The sequence below is a fragment of the Lutra lutra genome, chromosome 7 (genome assembly GCF_902655055.1).
Source record: "Lutra lutra chromosome 7, mLutLut1.2, whole genome shotgun sequence".
NCBI lineage: Eukaryota > Metazoa > Chordata > Mammalia > Carnivora > Mustelidae > Lutra > Lutra lutra.
In genome coordinates, this window is record NC_062284.1 from 126,732,106 (window position 1) to 126,755,650 (window position 23,545).

The 23,545-nt window shown below is 37.8% G+C and overlaps 1 protein-coding gene, 1 long non-coding RNA gene and 1 pseudogene across 5 annotated transcripts in view; 2 read left to right on the forward strand and 1 right to left on the reverse strand.

Annotated features, from left to right (window-relative positions):
* The window catches only part of LOC125105220 (uncharacterized), a 103,191-nt gene that overhangs the window by 73,970 nt on the left and 5,676 nt on the right, over positions 1 to 23,545 (forward strand). The gene's annotated exons all lie outside the window — the stretch shown is intronic.
* The window catches only part of TSHR (thyroid stimulating hormone receptor), a 175,967-nt gene that overhangs the window by 59,778 nt on the left and 92,644 nt on the right, over positions 1 to 23,545 (reverse strand). For all 4 annotated transcript variants that reach the window (XM_047738446.1, XM_047738448.1, XM_047738449.1 and 1 more), the window contains exon 4: positions 18,339 to 18,413. In XM_047738446.1, the coding sequence (XP_047594402.1) occupies positions 18,339 to 18,413 (75 nt within the window). The remainder of the gene's footprint in view (positions 1 to 18,338; positions 18,414 to 23,545) is intronic.
* LOC125105219 (zinc finger CCCH domain-containing protein 11A-like) lies at positions 5,114 to 7,966 on the forward strand (annotated as a pseudogene).

The following is a 23,545-nucleotide window of genomic DNA, read 5'->3' on the forward strand; positions in this document are numbered from 1 at the left end:
CCTAAGGTATTGACCAGCCCCCGGCTTCTTTTCAACTTACTTGCATTTGATTTTCAGTTTTTTTGTAGTCTGCTTTTAAGTACCTTTAGTTAAAAAAAAAAAAGGCAGGCCACTCTGTCTTTGACTAGGTCTGCTCGTTCCAGTGGGGAGAGTGGGGAGAGATTGGTTAAAACTAAAGGAATACTTATTGGACATTAATTATGTGCAACTTAACTGTGGGATCTGGGAGGTAGAGAGAAGTAGTAACTAATTACTTAACTACCTTAAAAAGAAGGTGTGTATGTATTAACAAAGCCATTAATTTTCTTTCCTTAAATACCTTAAATGCTGCACAGTACTGAGGTGAAAACTGGGACTAAGAATTAGGTAAATTAATTTTAAAGTAACATTTTCTGATAGGTTTCCTATCACACAATAAGTCACCCAGGTAGTATGAATTTACATCAAGTATTCATTTTAAAATTGATGTATTTTTGAAAGAACTCTTAATTTTTAAAAAGTTTATTCCATCTAACTATGAAGATAATGTGAAAAGTTTTAAACACATTCACACAAAAAGATGTGAAACCTCTTATTCCATGATATAAAGAAAATCGGGTTTTTTTCCTGTCTTTAAGTATGTTTTGTGTTTTTAAAACCGCACTATATCAAAAGTATTCCCTCTGGGATTAAATAGTCTATGGCAACAGATTTCTAATGGTTGCTCGGTATTTCATATTAGACCCTTCTAGCTGAGCATTTGAATAGTTTCCCAATTTTGCTATTATAAATTAACTACGAGACAAATGGCTTTTATGTAAACTGAATCCTCTGTTTACTTTCTTGGGGAAAATTTACTGAAGTGGAATTACTAGATCAAAGAGTATAAAGTCTGTCAAAGCTCTTGGTATATACTAGGTCCTTAGCTTCTAAAGTCCTGATTTTTAGACTGGCAGTAACTTTTCAGCAATAGTCTATAAATTCACAGAAAATGTTATTTCTAAATTATCAAGACTTTTCAATGAGAGAAATCTTAATTATTCTACTTTTCAATGAGAGAAATCTTAATTATTCTACTTTTCAATGAGAGAAATCTTAATTATTTTACTTTGGCTATTATCAATGAAGTATTTCAAAGCTAATGTTCCACAATTAAGGGAAAAATATAACTGAAAGGTGATAAGCATGATGTTGATGCATCTTTTAATTTATTGATGAATTAAAAAAATAATAGATGTCAATTCAAAGAGAGTTTATATCTTCAGATTTTTAAAGCAAGTTGAAGAAAATGTGAGTTTACCAGTCAATTTTCCACTGGAAATAGGACATTATAAAAATGATTTTCCAAATTTCTTGGAAGATGCAGTCAGCTGATTACATGATTATCTAATGATCAGGACTAAAACTGGTACTCTTGAAACCTCCAATAAATTCACTTGACTCAGTTTAATGAAGCAGCGAATATTAGATCTTATCACACTATCTGCCATAAATCACACTCTTTATCTATCCAGTTATAGAATTTTTATTTACTTGTGATTTTCAAAAAATCCACATAAAAGTAAAAACATCCTTTGAGGGTAGCATTTTCTTTATTTCTGTTTTTAATTGAAGAGATATTAGGAATTGCATTAGTTTTAGAGGGACTCTTTGTTTCAAATTCTGACTCTGAAAATTCTTAGCTGAGTAAATTTGGGCAAGAGCCCTGTGAGGTGTGTATTACTGTCTTCATTTTACAGAGTGGAAACTGAGGCTTAGTGAGATTAAGTGGCATAGGGTATGTGAAGCCCTTTTAGTAGAGTGCTTGCCCATTAAAGGTATTCAGAAATTGGTGGCTGCTCTTAGTAGGAGTAACAATGGCAACAATCAATGTTCTATTGGCTTCTTTATAGAAAACATGAAATAGAAGATGGAAGTGGTCAGTGTTTCATCATTTTACAGGTGTAAGTCTTTATCAAATTTATATTTGGAGAGCACCTGGATGGCACAGTTGGTTGAATGTCTGACTCGTGGTTTCAGCTCAGGTTGTGATCTCAGGGTTGTGGGATCGAGTCCTGCATTGGGCTTTGTGCTCAGCGTGGAGTCTGCTTGAGATTCTCTCTCCCTTTTCCTCACTCTCAAATGAATAAATGAATCTTTGAAAAAAGAAAAAAGGTATTTTGGGGGGCTAGACTGTATTTCAGCTGAAGTTTAAATCCCAGGAGAACTGTTTTGTTTTCACTTAGGACTCTCAATAAGTTATAAAGAAACCTGCCATTCTTGTAATTTTCTCTTATAAATCCTCAATGTCTTTTACCCATTGCTGATATGTAATTGTTACCTCTTTTGGATGTCTGTTGTGGTATAACAAATCACCCCAAACTAAGTGGCTAAAATAATGACTATTTTATTATAGAGGTCATGATTATGTGGATTAGGATTTCAGGCAGTGGTAAACTGTACTTCTCTTCTGCTTCACGTGGCCTTCACTGGGATCACTGGTTGTTTTTTTTAGCAGTGTCTGGATCAATAGAGAGGGTCTAAGATAACTGTGCTTTCTATGCCTGGCCCCTTGAAGGTGACTGTTAGGAGTCAGACTGTTAGGGGCGCCTGGGTGGTGCAGCTGGTTAAGTGACTAATTCTTGGTTTAGGCTCAGGTCTGATCTCGGGGTCATGAGATCGAGCCCTGCATGGGTCTCTATGCTCAGTGCAGAGTCTGCTTAAGTTTCTCTCTCCCTCTCCCTTTGCCCCTACACTCTGCTCTCTGTCTCAGATAAATAAATAAATCTTAAAAAAAAAAAAAAAAGGCTAAACTAGGCCCTCTCCATCTCCATGTGATAATTCCCAGAAATTATGATGGCTTGTGCAAGGGGTCTTGGCAGTGGAGAGGAAGGGGGTACATTTTTTGCATATTAGGATAGTAGAATCAACATGACATGGTGAAGGATTAGAAAGAGGTGATAAGCAGGGTACCTGGGTGGCTCAGTGGGTTAAACCTCTGCCTTCGGCTCAGGTCATGATCCCAGAATCCTGGGATCAAGCCCCGCATTGGGCTCTCTGCTCGTCAGGGAGCCTGCTTCCTCATCTCTCTCTGCCTGCCTCTCTGCCTATATGTGATCTCAGTGGCTTTAACCCACTGAGCCACCCAGGCGCCCTCAGCTCTCTTTTTGTCATGCAAATAGCATGATGCTTTGTTTATAGTCATTGCTTAATAAATGATTACAAAATAAAGGTATTAAGCATTTGTGTGGCAGGAGTCCAAAAGTCTTTACTTACCCTTTGTGCCAACTAAAACCATTTGCAGATAATAATGTAGGATATCTATTAGGCAAATCTGCAGAATGCAAGATGTATTATTCTCTTATTTTCTAAGATATTAGACTGACTACCTCATACATCAGAGAAATAGCCTTTTAAAAATCCACTTGCCGAATTATCCTCTTTTTCATTTTTGTATTTAGTAGTTTCTTTGCTCTATGAAATTAACTCTTTTGTTCAGAGGGAGAAAATTGATATTCCTAAGAGAAATGTTAACGCCTACAATCTTAATGAGGAAAAGGCCATAATTATAATAAAGCAGTTGCTTTTAAGAGCTGCGGGGTGTATATAGAGCTTCACTACAAATTAGTTTCTTTGATTTTTTTTTTTTTTTGAGAAAGGGGCAGAGAATCAAATGAATAAATGAAGACTATATTTGGAGTCTGAAGATTTTGTTTTGAATTTAAACTGTTGTCCTTACTGACCTAGATTCTCAGTTCTCTTGAATATTACACTTTCTTTAGTTTCAATTTACTGTTCCTTTGTAAATTTCTGTGAAAGATATGTAAATAATTTATTTCTAGCCTTCATTTCCAACCTATTCTTTTTTAAAGCGATACATTTTCTTCTGAGTGTAACTTTAACTGCATGTTACAGGTTTTGATTTGTCATATTTTTATTGTTATTTAGCTGAAATTATTTTCTAGTGCCTATTGTGATTTCTTCTTTGATTCATGCTTATTTACAAGTGCATTGTTTACTAATCAGAGAACTTGATTTGAATTTTTTGCAAGATATAGGGATTTGCTTTCATGGCCCTACATATGGTCAATTTTGATAAATGTTCTGTGTGTCCTTGAAGAGAATACGTACTCTGCAATTGCCGGATACAATATTTTATACAAGTCAGTAAGGTTGAGTTTGCAAATTATGTTGTTCAAGCCTTATTAATTTCTTATCAGTATTTTTATTTTTCTTGTATGGATGTTCTATCTGATAAAGCTCTATTGAAACAAATCCCCACTATGATGGTGGGTATCTATTTTATTTTTTCAGTTCTGTCAGTTCCTGCTTTACATGGTTTGAAGCTCTGCTCCTACAGATATTCAAATTTAGAATCATTATATCTCTCTGTAGTAATCCTTTTTATCATAATAAAATTTCCATTTTTATATATAGTGATACTTCAGGGTTAATGTACAGTGGCAAATTTATATCTATTTTCTCTTGGTTATTGTTTGCATGTTAATATTTTTATCCTAATACTTTTAGTCTTTCTATATCGTTGTGTTTAATGTATGTCCCTTGTAAGAAACATACAGTTGAATTTTTTTTTATTAACCTACCTGACAATCTTTGTATTGTAATTGGAATATTAAGTCCTTTTACATTTAATGCAATTAATATAAATACTGATTATTTGGTATTAAATCTAGTATTTGTTTTAGAAGTTCTTTATTCTAATTTCTTGCCCTTTTTGTATTATTTAATTTTTTTTCGATTTTATTTACTTGAGAGAGAGAGAAAGAGAGAGAGGGAGAACAAGCAGGGGGAGCAGCAGTGAGAAAGCAGATCCCCACTGAGTGCGGAGCCCTGTGTGGGACTCCAGGCAGGGCTCAATCCCAGGGCCCTGAGATCATGACTTGAACCAAAGTCAGATGCTTAACCAAATGAGCCACCTGGATGTCTCTTGTATTAATATATTTTTGTGATGATATTCCTCACTACTGTTAGCTTGTTAGTTATCTGTTCTTTTATAATTATTTTAGTTGTTGCCCTATGGATTAAAACATATAATCATGGTGTTGCTGCTCTGAGGAACACAGGTGGCAGTGGCTAAGAAAGAAGGAAGATGGGGCAGCAAGCCAGAACGGGGGACAGTGTTGGAGGTTTGGATTGATGAAACCGTCATGAAGAACACCCTTTAAACTCCCATGGTAGGTGTGGATTCTTATAGGGAAAGCCCATGTTGTTGACATCTTGCAGACTTTGGTTCTGGATCTTGAGAAGGAAGCTGTGGAATTAGTGATAGTGATGCTTTTTAGGATTTGGGGATACTCCCTACCCAAAAATTTCCTGGAAAATTGACTTGTATTAAGAATGAGTAAAAGGTCTAATAGGTTGGAATTCAGGGAAGACACAGAGGTTTCTACTGAGAGCAACCAACTAATGATTGCATTTTAAAGAGATTTCTGTGATTGAGTTGTCTTTTGGAAGACTAAACCCATTTCAAGAGATTTAGAGCTGGTCCTCACCTTGAGGAAGCAGTGGTTTGTTTACGAGAAGCCACTTCTGATTTAAGGATCTACCCAGTCTGCCTAATCAAGGAGAAGACTGCTATTTTTTTTTTCTGTTCTACATGTACCAAAGGTGACAGCTGTCCCTCCTGTCACTGCGAATTTGCACTAGGAAATGAAACTGCACATCATGGCAAGAAGGGTGCTGTTTTCAATAGGTGTGCAGTGTTTGGCAAATGGAGATTGACAAAAAATGTGAGATTCCTTGTTACTGGGAAAATCAGAAACTAACCGTGCTTTCCATCCACAAAGGAGGGCATTATATTGATGGCCTTTCCTGCCTCCAAGCAAAACTGTTGACCACTGTGCCTGAGTCACCAGAAGGGAAAGTGAAGGCTAACCAGCTCACAGTTCAACAGAACAAATTGTCTGTCCAGTCTAATTCTTCCCCTCAGCTGCAAAGTATTATGAGAATAGAAAGTTCAGAAAATGTTCCTAGCCCCACCCATCTACCAGTTGTAATCAATGCTGCAGGTGATGATGGAGATGTTGATGGTCAGTTTTCTGAAAAAGGTGATGAAACCAAGACATCCATCCTGTAACTGCCTCCCAAAGTTCATAATGGATTATGGACAGCCTCTGCCCAGAAACCTGGGGTCAATTTGAAGCAAGGTGAATGTTTGAATTTTGGAATAAAAACTCTTGAATTAAATCAAAGAAAATGAAGGAAAAAATCCAAGAAGCAAGGTGAAAGTTCTTCTGGAGTTTCCAGTCTTTTACACCAACCTCAGCCCATTTCAGGTCCTGAAAAAGAGAATGTCTGGACTGTAGTGAGGACAGTAACTCTTTCCAGCAAACGAGACTTGTTTGACTGAGTCTCACCAAGAGACTGGTAAAGCAAAATTTTCAGTAGGTGGTGACGGCAATCCTCCATTAAAGCACAGCCTTGCACAGAGGTTAAGGAAAACAGTGGAAGCTACTACTAACACTGGCAAACCACCAAAGAAAGTTCATGTTTCCAAGTCTCAAGGAGCGTTTAGGCAAGTCAGCTGGTCTAAACATGGAGGAGAGTCAGCAGAGAGAGTCACTAAAGTTGGTGAGATCCATGTGAAGACATTAGAAGAAATTCTTTAAAAAAGCTAATTAGAAATATGTAAAATTGCAAGTTAAACTCAAGACAAAAGGACCTCCAAAAGTTGATGATTCTACTTTAGGAACAAGAAACATCTCCACTGTGATTCGAAACCTTCTCTGAGATCCTGGCTGAAATGAAACATCAGCAGCAGGAAGCAGAGAGAAAAAAAGCAAAAAGGATGTGACTAAAGACTGATAGTGAAATTAAAAACAAACAAACAAACAAAAAGGAACCAAACAGTGGTTTCGCCACCTATAGTTACCAGCAAAGAACAATCAGAGGAGCCTGCAGGTAGAACAAAGTCTGCAGGTGGTACAGATCAAGATGCTGGACAAAATTAAATAGGAGAAGGCACTACAGGTACAGCAGAGCTCTGAGAGCAGGACCAGCTCCCAGCCTCAGCTTGAGGCCACCCCCCTCCCCAGGTATAAGGTAGTTTCTCCAAATCAAAAAACAAACAACAAACAAACAAAAACAGGTATAAAAGAAGACAAACTTTAAGAAGAAGGTGAAGATGCTTCTCAGAGCAGTGTTTCTAGAACAGAGACTAAAGAGGCCTCAGTAGAGACCACAGGAGTTGGCATCACTGAAACTCAAGTCAAGAGAAATGAGACCATGAGACGGAAGCACATGCCAAAACAGCTGGAGAGGGGAAACTCACAGAAGGAAAAATCAGTTTTGACACACACACACTTTTGGGGAGATGGAGACTCTTGGAATACTCAGACAACAGAAAAGCCAGTGCTCACTCCTGTGCTGGGCCTCACACAGCACCTGGCAAAGTGGCTTCCCACAAAGCCATCCCAAAAGACAGAGGTAGAAACCTCAGGCACTGGGAACACATTACTGAATGTGAGATGTGCAGCACAGACCTTGGAAAAAAGGGGTAAAGCTAAACCCAAAGTCAATGTGAAGCCATCTGTGGTTAAAGTTGTCTCACTCCCTAAACAGGCCCCCAAACACAAGGCAGTGGAGGTCCACCCTGCTGTGATTGCAGCTGTGAAGCCACTCAGCTCCAGGCATTCTACAGGAAAGCCCCACCAAAAAAGCAGCTGTAGTGGTTATTCCACTCCTTTCTGAGGACAAGTCAGTCACTATGCCTGAGATGGAAGAACCTAGAGTGACTGTGCTGCCTCCAGCCCAGTCCTCTTCAGATTCCTCCCTACTGGAAGTGTCTGGTCCTTCATCCCAGATGGCCATGAAAACCCTCTGACTCACCTCCACCTCAACAGGAAAGCCTCCCCTTTCTGTGTAGGATGATTTTGAGAAACTAATATGGGAGATTTCAGGAGGGAAATTGGAAGCTGAGATCGACTTGGATCCTGGAAAAGATGAAGAGGAACTTCTGCTTGAGCTATCAGAAATGATTGATAGCTGAAGGTGGTAGAACCTTTAAAAAAACTTGGGGTGCCTGGGTGGCTCAGTGGGTTAAACCTCTTCCTTTGGCCCAGGTCATGGTCTCAAGGTCCTGGGATCCATCGAGCCCCACATTGGGCTCTCTGCTCAGCAAGGAGCCTGCTTCCCCCATGCTCTCTCTCTGCCTGCCTCTCTACCTTCTTGTGATCTCTGTCTGTCAAATAAATAAATAAAATTCTTAAAAAATTTAAAGAAAACCCAAAAAACAAAAAACTGGACTTCGTTTCATCTATTATAACATTTATCCAAGATGATCATTTCTTTAGTCTGGAATTTGTCCCAAGTCAGAAGTATACCTCTGAATTACCTTTATGTGTCCTGAATTCCTTGGGATCAGATTTTTAAAGTCCCTTGATAAACATTTTGTCCATTTGATACCATGGTTTAGCATCTATGAGAAAAATGTTCTGTCTTACACCTCTCCACAGAAAAACTGAGAGGGAGATCCAAGTTGAAGGCTACAAGAAAACTTTGTGACTCCTTGAGGTGTTTGTCAGTTTGGGCTTTTCCCCCTGCTTTGCTATAATATTTCTTTTATGTATTGTCTTAATGTACTTATTAATGTAACCTGAGTTTGAAATGGATGAAAACCAGCTGCTGCCGCTAAGGAGCAATTTTCACACTACCACTAAACGAAAGGTCTACTCCATCTGCGTTAAGTTGTATGTCTTTTAAAGGTATTTCAAGATTCAACTAAGCTTTAGAGAAGGCTGAGCAGCTCCGGAAGCTTGTAATCTGGACACAACTTTTTCAACCTGATTTCCATGCTTCTGCTGCTCTGTAAGCCTCTGAAGAGCAATAGCTAATTTACTATTATTGTAATTTTATTAGGCTTTAAATTGCCCTCAGGGGTCTTCTGAAATGAATTTTCTATTTCTGGGATTCCCTGGATTCTTAATAAGAGATGGTGACATAATGATTAGAGGAATTTCTTTTAGCATGAGAGTTGTCCTTTCTCTTCTTCAGTAGTTGCCTCCTACAGGCATTAAATTATTACAGGGGTAAAAATTGGTTAGCTTTTTATTTCTAACTCTCCCAGCAAACTCCTCTTGCCCAGTATTTATTTGATGCCCTTTAACCACCAGAGGGGGGAAAATGATCTCTTCAAGCTGCCAATATTTATCTCTGGACTGTAGCAGTACACTGAATTGTACTGTAGCAGGGATGATTGAGATGCTCTGGGGGTGATTTCTATACTTTCCAGTTTTCTTCATTTCTGAATTGAATTTTCTTTTCTTGATGTCAGTCTCCTTCATATCAGCTCAAGGTTTAGACTTGTGAAGGAAAAAGGATGATGGGGATAAGACTATTGAAAGGAGACATATAGGGGCGCCTGGGTGGCTCAGTGGGTTAAGCCGCTGCCTTCGGCTCAGGTCATGATCTCAGAGTCCTGGGATCGAGCCCCGCATCGGGCTCTCTGCTCAGCAGGGAGCCTGCTTCCTCCTCTCTCTCTGCCTGCCTCTCTGCCTGCTTGTGATCTCTCTGTCAAATAAAGAAATAAAATCTTAAAAAAAAAAAAAAGAAAGGAGACATATAGTACATAATCAGAAGGAAAGAAGGACTTTTTCATCTGGATATTTTACTGTCAGGTGGCCAATTTTGTTTCTCATAGGGAAATCTGATCCACCTGTCATGTTGGCTCCCAAGGAACTGCTGTTATAAGTGGCTCATCAAGAATTGAACTTCATGTAGCCTTTTTGGGAATATGGAAAAGGAAGAAAGCCACAAGACTGCCCATTCAGTCTTGGAAAAATATGGGTTATTTTGCACAAGCAAAAATAACTTGAAACTTGTGTATAGACACCTCTTTACCAATCCATCTTCAGCTGAATGAAAGTTGTATAATAGCCCTTCTCCAAAGCAGGAGTGGAATGTTCTGGTTTCAGCACAGATTTACTACCAGATAGACTTCACACATATATTCAAAGGCGTCCATCCTAAAGCAACAGAATATACATTTTTTCTTGAAGGCACATGGAACATTCTCCAGAATAGATCACATCCTGGATCACAAATCAGGTCTCAACCAGTACCAAAAGACTGAAATCATTCCCTGCATGTTTTTGAATCATAATGCTTTGAAACTTGAACTCAATCACAAGAGGAAATTTGGAAAGAACTCAAATACATGGAGGTTAAAGAGCAACCTCCTAAGAATGAATGGGTCAACCAGGAAACTAAAGAAGAATTAAAAAAAATTCATGGAAACAAATGAAAATGAAAACACAACTGTTCAAAATCTTGGGGATGCAGCAAAGGTGGTCCTAAGAGGGAAGTACATTGCAATACAAGCCTTTCTCAAGAAACAAGGAAGGTCTCAAATATACCACATAACCTTACACCTAAAGAAGCTGGAGAAAGAACAGCAAGTAAGGCCTAAATCCAGCAGGAGAAGAGAATTAATAAGTATAGAGCAGAGATCAGTGAAATAGAAGCCAAAATAACAGTAGAACTGGTCAACGAAACTAGAAGCTTGTTCTTTGGAAGAATTAATAAAGTTGATAAACCCCTGGTGAGACTTATCAAAAAGAAAAGAGAAAGGTTCCAAAATAATAAAATCATGAATGAAAGAGGACAGATCACAACCAATACCAAAGAAATACAAATATAAGAACATGTTATGAGCAACTGTATGCCAACAAATTAGGCAATCTGGAAGAAATGGGTGCATTCCTAGAGATGTATAAACCACCAAAACTGAAACAGGAAGAAATTGAAAATCTGCACAGACCCATAACCAGCAAGGAAACTGAAGCAGTAATCAAAAATCCCTCAACAAACAAGAGTCTGGGGCTGGATGGCTTCCCAGAGGAATTCTACCAAACATTTAAAGAAGATTTAATACCTATTCTTCTGAAGTGGTTTCAGAAAACAGAAATAGAAGAAAAACTTCCCAACTCAAGCATTACCTTGATCCTAAAACCAGACCAAGACCCCACCAAAAAGGAGAATTATAGACCAATATCCCTGTTGAACGTGGATACCAAAATTCTCACAAAGATACTAGCCAATAGGATCCAACAGTGCATTAAAAGGAGTATTCACCGTGACCAAGTGGGATTTATTCCTGGGCTGCAAGGTTGGTTCAACATCTGCAAATCAATCAATGTGTTATAATACATTAATACATTAATAAAAGAAAGGACAAGAACCATATGATACTCTCAATAGATGCAGAAAAAGCCTTTGACAAAGTACAGCATCCTTTCTTGATCAAAACTCTTCAAAGTGTAGGACCGAGGGTACATACCTCAATATCATCAAGGCCATCTTTGAAAAACCCACAGCGAATATCTTTCTCAATGGGGAAAAACAGCTTTTCCCCTAAGGTCAGGAACATGGCAGGGATGTCCACTGTCACCACTGCTATGCAACATAGTACTAGAAGTCCTAGCCTTGGCAATCAGACAACAAAAAGAAATAAAAGAGGAGCACCTGCATGGCTCAGTGGGTTAAGCCTCTGCCTTCGGCTCAGGTCATGATCTCAGGGTCCTGGGATTGAGCCCCACATTGGGCTCTCTGCTCAGCAGAGAGCTGCTTCCCCCCAGCCTGCCTCTCTGCCTATTTGTGATCTCTGTCTGTCAAATAAATAAAATCTTAAAAAAAAAAAAAGAAAAGGCATCCAAATTGGCAAAGAAGAAGTCAAACTCACTCTTTCCAGTTGATCTGATACTTTATGTGGAGAACACAAAAGGCTCCACTCCAAAATTCCTAGAACTCATACAGGAATTCAGTAGTGTCAGGATATAACATCAATGCACAGAAATCAGTTGCATTTCTATACACCAACAGCAAGACAAAAGAAAGAGAAATTAAGGAGTTGATTCCATTTACAATTGCACCCCAAACCATAAGATACATAGGAATAAACCTAATGAAACAGACAAGGAATTCGTATTCAAAGAACTGTAAAGTACTCATGAAAGAAATTGAGGAAGCCACAAAGAAATGGAAAAACGTTCCATGCTCATGGATTGGAAGAACATATATTGTGAAAATGTCTATGCTACCTAAAGCAATTTACACATTTAATGCAATCCCTATCAAAATACCATCAAATTTTTTCAAGGAAATTGAACACATAATCCTAAAATTTATATGGAACCAGTAAATACCCGAATAGCCAGAGAAATGTTGAAAAAGAAAACCAATCCAGAATTGTGGCATCACAATTCCAGACTTCAAGCTCTATTACAAAGCTGTCATCATCAAGACAGTATGGTACTGGCACAAAAACAGACACATAGATCAATGGAACTGAATAGAGAGCCCAGAAATAGACCTTCAACACTGCAGTCTATTAAACTTTGCCAAAGCAGGAAAGAATGTCCAATGGAAAAAAGACAGTCTCTTCAACAAATGATGTTGGAAAAATTGGACAGCCACAGTCAGAAGAATGAAACTGGACCATTTCCTTATCCCATACACAAAAATAGACTCAAAATGGACAAAAGGCCTTAATGTGAGACAGGAATCCATCAAAATCATAGAGGATAACATAGGTAGCAACCTCTATGACCTTGGACATAGGAACTTCTTGTTAGATATGTCTCCAAAGGTAAGAAAAACAAAGACAAAAATGAACTATTGGGACTTCATCAAGATAAGAAGCTTCTGCACAGCAAAGGAAGTAGTCAACAAAACCAAAAGACAACTGACAGAATAGGAGAAGATATTTGCAAATGACATATCAGATAAAGGGCTAGTATCCAAAATTGATAACTTATCAAACTCAACACCCAAAGAACAAATAATCCAATCAAGAAATGAGCAGAAGACATGAACAGGCTTTCCTACAAAGACATCCAAATGGCCAACAGACACATGCTCAATATCACTGGGCATCAGAGAAAGACAAATCAAAACCACAATGAGATACCACCTCACACCAGTCAGAATGGCTAAAATTAAGAAGTCAGGATACAACAGATGCAGAGAAAGGGGAACCTGCTTACACTGCTGGTGGGAATGCAAGCTGGTGCAGACACTCTGAAAAACAGTATGGAGGTTCCTCAAAAAGTTGAAAATAGAGCTACCCTATGACCCAGCAATTGCACTACTAGGGATTTATCCCCAAAATATAAAAGTAATAATCTGAAGGGACAACTGCACCCCACTGTTTATAGCAGCAGTGTCCATACTAGCCAAACTATGGGAATAACCCAGATGTCCACTGACAGATGAGTGAATAAAGAAGATGTACACACACACACACACACACACACACACACACACACACACAGGAATACTACTGAGTCATCAAAAAATGAAATCTTGCCATTTGGAATGATGTGGATGCAGCTCGAGGATATTATGCTAGGCAAAATAAACCAATCAGAGAAAGATAATTATGTGATTTTATTCATATGTGGAATTTAAGAAACAAAACAGGATCATAGAGAAACATAGGGAAAAATAAACAAGATGAAATCAGAGAGGGAGACAAACCCTAAGAGACTTTTAATCACAGGAAACAAACTGAGAGTTGCTAGGTTGGGGGATATGGTAAATGGGTAATGGACATTGGTGAGGATGCATGATGTAATGAGCACTGGGTATATATGGTACTGATGAATCAAAGACCTCTACCTCTGAAACTAGTAACACATTATGCTTAATTAATTAAATTTAAATAAAAAAATAAATACTAAAAGAAAATAAAACACATATTCATTACTTATAAAAGTCTAATAGAATTTAGTACTGGTAGCATTTCCCAGACAACTCAAGGACTTTAGGACACTTTAACACCATTTATAACTCTCCCATCCTTTGTTTATTTGCTATTGTGTATTTTAATTTTGTGGATATAGGTAGTCCTTGCTTTGCATGGTCCCAATATGCATAATGTTAAATTACCATTATTTAGTTGAATTTAAATAATAGCTGGTCCCAAAAGCATGGTTCAGGTGTGGCTACCATTATATATTAACTGTGAATAATGAATAATTGCACAAAGTACAAGCTTTGCTGCTAGCTCTTCAATGTGTGCATCACTATGTAAGTAACAAATGCATATGGTGATAGGTGACTAATTACACCACTTCTTTCAAAGTCATTAGTGATTGGTCCCTGAGCACCTGCTATTCAGTCCACAAACAGCTTTACTGTTTGTGCAGCTGTATTGCCTCCTTGTCTTCCAGTGATAAACACATATGACACTTTATAAAAGTGAATAACTGGAAGAGGGAAATGTCCAGCAGAGATGAAGGAGCAGCAAAGAAACAAAATGTGATAATGCTGGAAATAGACATTTGAATCATATGTAAATGGACTCATAGAAGAAATAGCTGACCATGTGAATGTGATACTGCCACCATCTGAGAGACTCTAGATATTCCAAAAAATGAATTAGTGAAGGCAAATTATTGACATCAATGAGAAAAGTGATTGCAAACAGAAGGATGAAGATGTCCCAAAAGAAATGATGCCGATAAAAAAACATGCATTAAAGGAGCTCTTAGAAATATTTTATGACATTGAAAGAACAGAGAATTAAATCTTGGAAGCTGTTTCAGATCTAGAAAGAAGTATGACAATTTGCCAAAACATTGATGTGATACTCTTGCAAGTTACATAACAAAGAGACAAAAGGCATGCACTGTTCAAACTACTCTTGATAAGTTTTTTTTTTAACAAAGAAATAAAACATTTTAGTTCTAAATCCTTTTTAACATTTAAAATTACAGTGTGCTAAATATCAGTTTACTGTTTTTCCTTTCCCTATACATTAAAATCAATAGTAAAGGAAGTTTTACTGTTTTCATAAAAATTTTAAAAGTCACAAAAAAATCATAATTTTTTTCTCTGATTATAATGAAATTTTCCATAGTTTCAGCATGCAGTTTCATGATCCTATACTATCATGCAGTGCAAGGATTGCCGAGATTTTAAACCCAGTAAGATATTTTTTATTCTGTTTTGTGCAAAGTTAATTTATATTTACCTTTTCATTTACTTTTGTTTTTCATTTCCTTCTGTACTTCTGTACTACCATTTAGCATTATTTCCCTTTAAAATTGTTAAATGAGGGACGCCTGGTGGCTCAGTTGTTTGGACGACTGCCTTCAGCTCAGGTCATGATCCTGGAGTTTCAGGATCGAGTCCCACATCGGGCTCCCGGCTCCGCGGGGGGTCTGCTTCTCTCTCTGACCTTCTCCTCATTCATGCTCTCTCTCACTGTCTCTCTCTCAAATAAATAAATAAAAAATCTTTAAAAAATATTGTTAAATGAAAAGTCAGCTATCAATCTTAGTGCTACTTCTTTGAAACTCTGTGGGTCTTTCCCTGTTTTGGCTGGTTTTAATAATTTTCACTTTGTCTTTTTTTTTAAGATTAATTTATTTATTTTAGAGAGAGTGCATAGGTGAGGGGAGAGGCAAAAGGAAAGAGGGGAAGGAAAATCCCTGTTGAGTAGGGAGCCCAATGTGGGGCTTGATCTCAGGACTCTGAAATCATAACCCAAGCCTAAAGCAAGAGTTGGACCCTTAACTGACTGAGCCACCCAGATACCACTTATCTTTAGTTTTTAATACCTTTACCACTATGTACCTTAATATGGTTCTTCATATTTTTTCTGTTGGGGTTTGCAGTACTTCTTATAGCTGCAAATTGATTCCTCTAAGAATTTTAGAAATTTCTCTTCAAATATTGCTTCTCTCATCCTTTCTCTCTTCTTTGTTTGGGACCCAATGTTAGGTATGCTAGACTTTTTACTGTGCCATATATTTTAAAGATTTATTTATTTATCTGGAATGGAGAGACAGAGAGAGAGAATGCATGCATGCAAGCCTGGGGGTGAGGGGAGAGGCAGAGGGAGAGAATCTCAAGCATGCTCCCTGCTAAATGTGGAGCCCAATGCAGGGCTTGATCTCATGACTCATGAGATCATGACCTGGGCTGAAATTAAGAGACATTCAAATGACTGAGCTACTCAGGCACCCCTACTCTGCCACATATTTTTAAATTTTCTTTTTTTTCCTCCATGCTGTAGGCTGAATATATTCTTCTGCCTTATCTTCCAGATTATTAATTCTCTTTTGAGCTGTGTCTAATCTATTATTAAACTCATGTGTTTAGATGTTCAGTTATTGAATTTTTAAATTCTTGTTTCTGTTTGATCCTTTTAATAATTTCTAATTCTATTTTGAATTCTCTATCTTTAAAATTTTGAATATATTCTTAGAGTTATTTTAAAGTCTGACAACTCCGATTCTCAAATACTCCCATATTTGAATCTTCTGTGAGCATTTTCTGTTGTTTGTTTTCTTCTCTTGATTTTTTCCATATATTCTTGTTTTGTTTTATTTTTATGCCTGGTTATTTTTTATGGATTCAAAGCTAGGCCTTGGCCTTCATGAGGACTGCTCTATTTCCCATTATTCCATACTTCTGGGATGAAGCTTTTCAGGGATCCCAGCCAAAATCTTGGGGTGTTTGTTTACTAAAGAGTCATCCTCCTTTATAAGCTCTGAACTCCAGTTTTTGGTTTGCTAGCCCTATGAGATTGCTAGAACTTCTATTCAACCTCAGCATCTCAGTTGTTGCTTATAATTCACAGAATTCCTCAAGAGGAAAACAATCAAATGTTGTTTTGGGGATTTGCTTCTCTCCCCTTTAGTCCCCTTAAAAGCCCTTGAAAAAAAATATATATATTTCTACCCATCTTGTCTAGTTGCTTTCAGAGTAATGGTTGGCTTGATTTAAGCTAGAAGTACCATTCTGAGCCTCAGTGTTCTTGAAAGCAGTGTAACAATTTTTGAATAAGATATTTATGGTATAAAAATTCTGCTCTTACCTCCTAATAACTGTGTGACTAAGGAAAACATATTTATCCTCTATGAATTTATGTTTTTCTTATATAAATAATAGAAAAAAATAATTTCTACTTGATAGGGTTGTTTTTTGAGTCTCAAATGAGGGGGTAACATACCGAAAACAAAATGTTTGGCATAATGTCTAAAACATAGTAAGTGTTCCTTTTTAAAGATTTATTTGTTATGGAGATAGAAAGAGTAGGTGGAGAGGCAGAGGGAGAGAATCTTTAAAGCAGACACCCCCACTGAGTGCAGACCTATGAGATCATGACCTGAGCCAAAACCAAGAGTAGTAAACCTAACTGACTGAAACACCCAGGCACCCCTAGAACATAGTATTTGTAGATAATAGGTATTCTTGTTTCTTCAAGAAAATAGTTCATATTTCATAGAATTTCATAAAATTAAATGGCTGCCTAGAAGACTGTGATTATGTTCAACTTTTTTTTTTAAAGATTTTATTTATTTATTTGAGAGAGAGACAGTGAGAGAGAGCATGAGTGAGGAGAAGGTCAGAGAGAGAAGCGGACTCCCCGCGGAGCTGGGAGCCTGATGCGGGACTCGATCCCAGGACTCTAGGATCATGACCTGAGGCGAAGGCAGTCGTCCAACCAACTGAGCCACCCAGGCGTCCCTATGTTCAACTTTTAACTGATTGTAATGTACTAAAGAAATAGACTAATTACTTACAAAGTGCACTGCCTGGTTTTAATGTGCTAGGCACAGGCTTACATGCATTATATCCTATAAAGTTACCTTTTAATTTTACAAATAAAATACCCTTATTTTACAAATAAGGAATGTGAGGCTAGGAAGATTACATGATTGTGCAAGGTCAGATGGTGAGTGGGCAGGGAAGCCAGTGTTCAAACACAATTCTAACAACTCCAAGGCCAGAATTCCTAACCCCACTCCTGTTCTAATCCCATGAAGCTACATCTCTCTTTCCTAATTGAGAAAAAATGTTAGATTGCAGAATCTTGCACTGGAATGGCATCAAGTCAGTAGTCAGTAAATATTTATTGACTCATTGACATCCACACCAATGAAATCTGTGACATAATAGTAATAGAAGGAAATGACAATTTAAGAAGAGAACTGCTAGTTTTGTCTCCACTTTTCTTTCTTTCTTTCGTTTTTTTTTTCTTTTAAGATTTTATTTATTTGACAGATAGAACATAAGCAGGCAGAGCCACAGGCAGAGGGAGAGGGAGAAGCAGCTCTCCGCAGAGCAGGGAGTCCAAGGTGAGGCTCAATCCCAGAACCCTGGGATCATGACCTGAGCCAAAGGCAGATGTTGGACTGAGCCACCCAGGTGTCCCTTGTGTTTACCTTTCAACCATGGAAGTGGAATTTTGGATGGATCAACAAACTGTGAGAACCAATGAAGGATTGAATCATAAACAGAAGTTTTGACCCATGGTAAAAAACTAAGCTGTTACAACCATCTAGAGCCCCAGAATTATCAATCAAGACTGGCTATCGTGGAGTCTGTGCTGCATTTTTCATTGTACTTACATATGAGTCATTTTACTCAAATTGTAGAAGGAATGTGATTCCAGACGTTGCAGGGTTGCATCTATTGACAAGTAGCTGAATGTCACAAAAATATAAAGCAAAGTAGAAAGTTAGTAGGGTTGTGAATGCCATATATATCCCAAACATATTAATCTTGATAAAGCTCCTTTGTCAGGGGCTTCCCAGAACAGGCAACATAACTTCTCTCTACTTATATTAAAATTAGTTTTACTTTTTTCAGATCCTGTGGTACCTGGAAACTTCTCAGTTCTTTAGGTCCTATTCATCTTAAGGTTTCATTCAACTCATACTTCTTCAGAAGCTTTTTCTGAATTTCCCGATTAGGTCAAATGTCCCTTAAGTATATCTCATTGCACCAAGAACTTCTCCTTTCACTAACTACTGCAGTGCAACTTTCTTATTGTTTGGATAATATATGATTTTTATTGTCTGATTAGGCTATGCATTCTCTGAAATAGAAAACTGTGTCTGTTTTGGGTGGCCTTTGAATTTTGAGCATCTTTCATAGCATGTAGTAGACACTCAATAAATATATATTAAGGAAATGAATGAGTGAGTAGATGAATTACTCAAAATAGCAAAAATGAAAGACATTAAAAAAGAACATAGGAATTAAACAAGAAGCATTTTTAGTGGAGTATGTGATAGCATGTGATTAGAAATAGTTTCAAAGATGAGAAATCAATAATTCTCTAGTGAAACATTCCATAGGGTGGTGACTGCATATCTACTCAAGACTTCTTCTTTATTTTGATGAAGTAGAAAATTCAAGATCTGTCCTGAACTTTGTAAGCAACAGATAACTCAAATAAAAGTTTTTAAGTATTAAAAAGAGAAAAGAGAAACTTCTAAGTACAACTTGTCAAGAATACATACGAATATTATTTCAAATAGTCTCCACAAATTCTATTCTTGTAATGAGAAGGACAAATGCAACCAAGTTCAAGGACTGCTTTTTACTGACAGGCATCTCTAGGATATTTGGGAAAATTAAGAATTAATAGATAGTGTCCACTTGTAGTCACAGCAGAGATTCTCAACGCTGGTCATACAGTTGAACTACCCAGGAGGCTGCTGAAATTTACATATGTCCAAGACATGATGCAGGATAGTTAAGTCAGAGTTTATGAGGGATGACGTCTAAATATTTTTATTTTTAAAAAGCTTCCTATATGACTCTAATGTGCAAATGGGTTGAGGACCAGTCATCTATAGTTTAAATTAAGTCTGTCAGTAAAATATTTTCATTAATACAATGTTTATGAGAGGAGTTCTGACTGTTGGCATGGTCACTGTGAATGGTCTAATGGTCCTGTACTTTCTGTTTTATCTATTCTCTAAATAATTTTTCTTTATCAGGTCTCCCAAGCCATTGCCACTTGTGGAAAACATTACATAAATTATTTTGATCCAAATATATCTTTAACAAAGAGGAAACAATGGAAGACATTGAAAAGATTAATTTATTGTGTAAGGATTGCAGAGATTTATAATGAAGAAGCTGAGCCTCCTGAAGGACAAGATTAATTTTGAAGGCTGCAAACTTGTTTACCTAACTTTAGGTCATATCTTTTGCTCTAAATTTTCTCCTGAATTTCTTATTTTAGAAGTGTGAAGCTTTCTCAAGGGGTTACTGGGATGGTCATTCTGCCCATGTCATAACAACTGAAGTTCCAGTTCTGCACCTGAATTCAACATCCTTAAAGGGCTCTTACAGCTCAGTTGTGAAGACATGTAGGAACCATTTTTTTAAAAGACTTTATTAATTTATTTGACAGAGAGAGATCACAAGTAGGCAGAGAGGAGGGGAAGCAGGCTCCCTGCTGAGCAGAGAGCCCAATGTGGGACTCGATCCCAGGACCCTGAGATCATGACCTGAGCCAAAGGCAGAGGCTTTAACCCACTGAGCCACCCAGGCGCCCCATATAGGAACCACTTACTCAGTGGGATGAAAGAAGTGATTCCCTGTTTGCTTATCCCATTTTTAAAAGCAGGAAAAATCAGATCCCACCTCTTCCTCATATTTCTTCTTAGCCTATAAATCTGTGATAATGTGATCATTAGGGTGGCCTATCATTTATCATCCAAACTAGGATATTTTTATGAGTTATACAGGTTGCTATTAATAATTATACCTAGATCATAGGTGGAAATTTGTCCTGTCCCAGGCAAACCTATCGAGGATCAACCAAATGATTTCTCTCCTGCCCCCTAGACATACCAGATCTTTAATGATTACTTATGTATCTATGTGTGCTTCCATTCAACAAATACCTGTTGAATATTTACTCTGTCAGTAAATGGGCATTGGCAAAACAGATCTGTTCCCTAGCCTCAAGGAAATCACAGTAGTGGGTGATATAGGTAGGTAAATGGGATTAACATGTAGAGTGGTAAGTGCACGATGTGGTTCAGGGAGCATTTAACCGAATTGGAGAATCCAGCATAGCCTCCATGGAGAAAGTCTCAACAGGGTCTTCGAATCTGCCTGGGTGTCCTGTATATCTCAACCACCCCTCCTCTTTTATTGCCCACCACTTTTATTTCAGTCCTTAAATTTCCAACTCTTCATCCTATTAGCAGATTATCTTTTATTAATTTGTAGGAGAGACTGAAACCTTGAGATGAGAATTCCTTGAATTCTCCACCAATAAGCCTATTAATTCACCTGCACCTGCTTCATCTCTTACTACTACCTTCTTGTGACAGCATAAAAAATGACAATCTTCCAATAGCAAGTCAATCCCTCTGTTTGGATCCCATCCCTTCTTGCTTTCTCAGGGACCTCATGCTCTTAAAGTTCTTTGTTCTTTACTCTCCTTAGCCTTGCTCTCTCTACTGATCCCTTCTCTGGTCTCAGTTACATCTGCCTGTTTATGACTCTTAAATCTCAAAAAACAAAAGCAAAAACAAAAAAAAACAAAACAACAACAACAAAAAAAACCCTACTTGAATCTTTCCCAGAGCATCCCTCATAACAGTACCTCTGGATTTCCTGACTCTACTATGCTTTTTCTTTTTATCATATCCATTATTCCCTTCTAAGCTAGTATAGATTTATTATGGTTTTGGTTGATTGTCTATTTCCTTCTATTCAAATGTAAACTCCCCACGGGCATCAATCTTTGTTTCCTGATGTATCTTCATCTCCTAGAACAGTCAATGGCACGTACTAGGGGCTAAATAAATATTTGCCAAATGAATGAATGAAAAATTATGTCTGTATCTTGGTGTCTGCTGGACATAGCTTGCTTGATGCCTCAAAGGCACCTCAAATACTCTATGCCCCAAACTAAACTTCTAACTTGCTCCCTGACCCTCCATAGCAAATCTACAGAAAAATTGTCTAGTGTAGTAAATATGCTCATCAACTACACAGATGTCCTGGTCAGACACTTGGATGAAATTCTTCTCCTTTTCCCTCCACCTCCAAATCAATCAACTTTCCGGTTTGTTGGTTCTCTCCTATTTGTTACTCACACATGGCCATTTTATTTCCCCTTAACCATCACCACTCAGTTCATGATCCCCTCTTCCCAGGGACATTGCATCAACCTCCTCACTAGCTTCCTGTCTCCAGTCTTACTCCATTTGACTCCCGTTTCACAGCACAAAGAATTGTTTCTAAAACACTTGATCTGTCACTTCCCTGCTTATAACCACTTTGTGGCTTGTCCCTTAGGGAAGATTTCAAACTGCTTTACATGGTTCACAAGGCCCTGCACTTGCTCATTCCCTGGTTTCATTTTTCTCTACTGCCCTTCTCTCAGCTTAAGCTCTAGCCTCAACAAATTTATTTTAATTTAACTGACAACCCAGCTTTTTCCTTCTGCTTGGAACTATCTTTCCACCTCCCTAACCATCCCACCACGCAGATAAAGCAGATCACATATTAGGTGTCATTTCCTCCAGGAAGGCTTCCCTGACTACACTCTCCATCCAGGTAATATGCTTCTTGTATGAGTTCTGTAACACTCTATGATTGACCCTATCATAACACTGTCACCCTCTTAGGAAGGAAAGTGGAAACTCCATGAGTATTATTAGCTGTTTTGTGTGAAGCATCTAGCAAAGTCCCAGACACAAACTAGGGCTCAATAAATATTTGTTGAATGAATGAATAGAGTAGTGGTCAAGCTATTGGGACATCCAAGTAGAGACACCAAATGGGTAATTATATAGGAATTGAGGGAGAAAGGAGAGCTAAAGGGGAATGCAGTGTTTAGCTTAGAGATCATTAAATGGTCATGCCATTAAAGGGAGGAGAAGGATCAATTTAGCAGGAAGATGATGGGTTTATTTTGGATTTGCTGTTTGAAGTGACTGTGGAACATCAAGATGATGATACTTGGAAGGAAGCTTCTAAAGAAGGCCTGACCTGTAGGAACAAGTCAGGGCTGGAGGTACTCATTTGGGAATTAGTTGTATTATGTAATAGTGAAGCCAAAGGGATGGGAGTGTTCATTCAAGGAGAAGAGGGTATAAAGGAACTTGGACAAAATAAAGGATGAATTGATCTTTAAAGAATTGAATGAAATGAAAAAGGGAGCTAGGAAAGGAGACTGAGGAAGAGTAGCTAAGATAAGATGTTAAAAAGAGGGATGAGAGCAATATCCAGGAAACCAAAGGAGATTAGAATTTGAAAAAGGAAAGGCTGGTCAGGAAAATCAAAGACTGCAGAGATGTTTAGCTGGGATGGTTTCTCGGCCACAGCACTGCTGACATCTGGGACTAGAAAATCCTTTGTTGTGGAAAGATATTCTGAGCTCTGGAGGGTGGTTAGCAGATCCTTCACCTCTACCCATGAGATGCCAGTAGCCCTCTCCTCTAGTAACAACTAAAAATGTCAAATTCTACTGAAATGACACAATAGACAATAAATGGTCATGAAATGAATGAATTTAGCCCAAATCACACAGGTAGCTCCTGGTTGTACTTTCACTTGAAGTGCCTGAACTATCGTCACTGCTTGGCAGAATCCATTAAACAAAATAAGGCCCTTATTCATTTCATATATAGTTATATTCTTGTCAACTCAATATGGAAGTCCTTTTTATCCTTGCTCTTGAGTGTATAGCAATTCAATTTTCTAAGGTTTAGAATTATTTGTGTGTGTGTGTGTTTTTTAAATGAGAGAAGTCTGAAATCATTACCTACATTTCTGACAAAAGGTAAACATTTTCCTA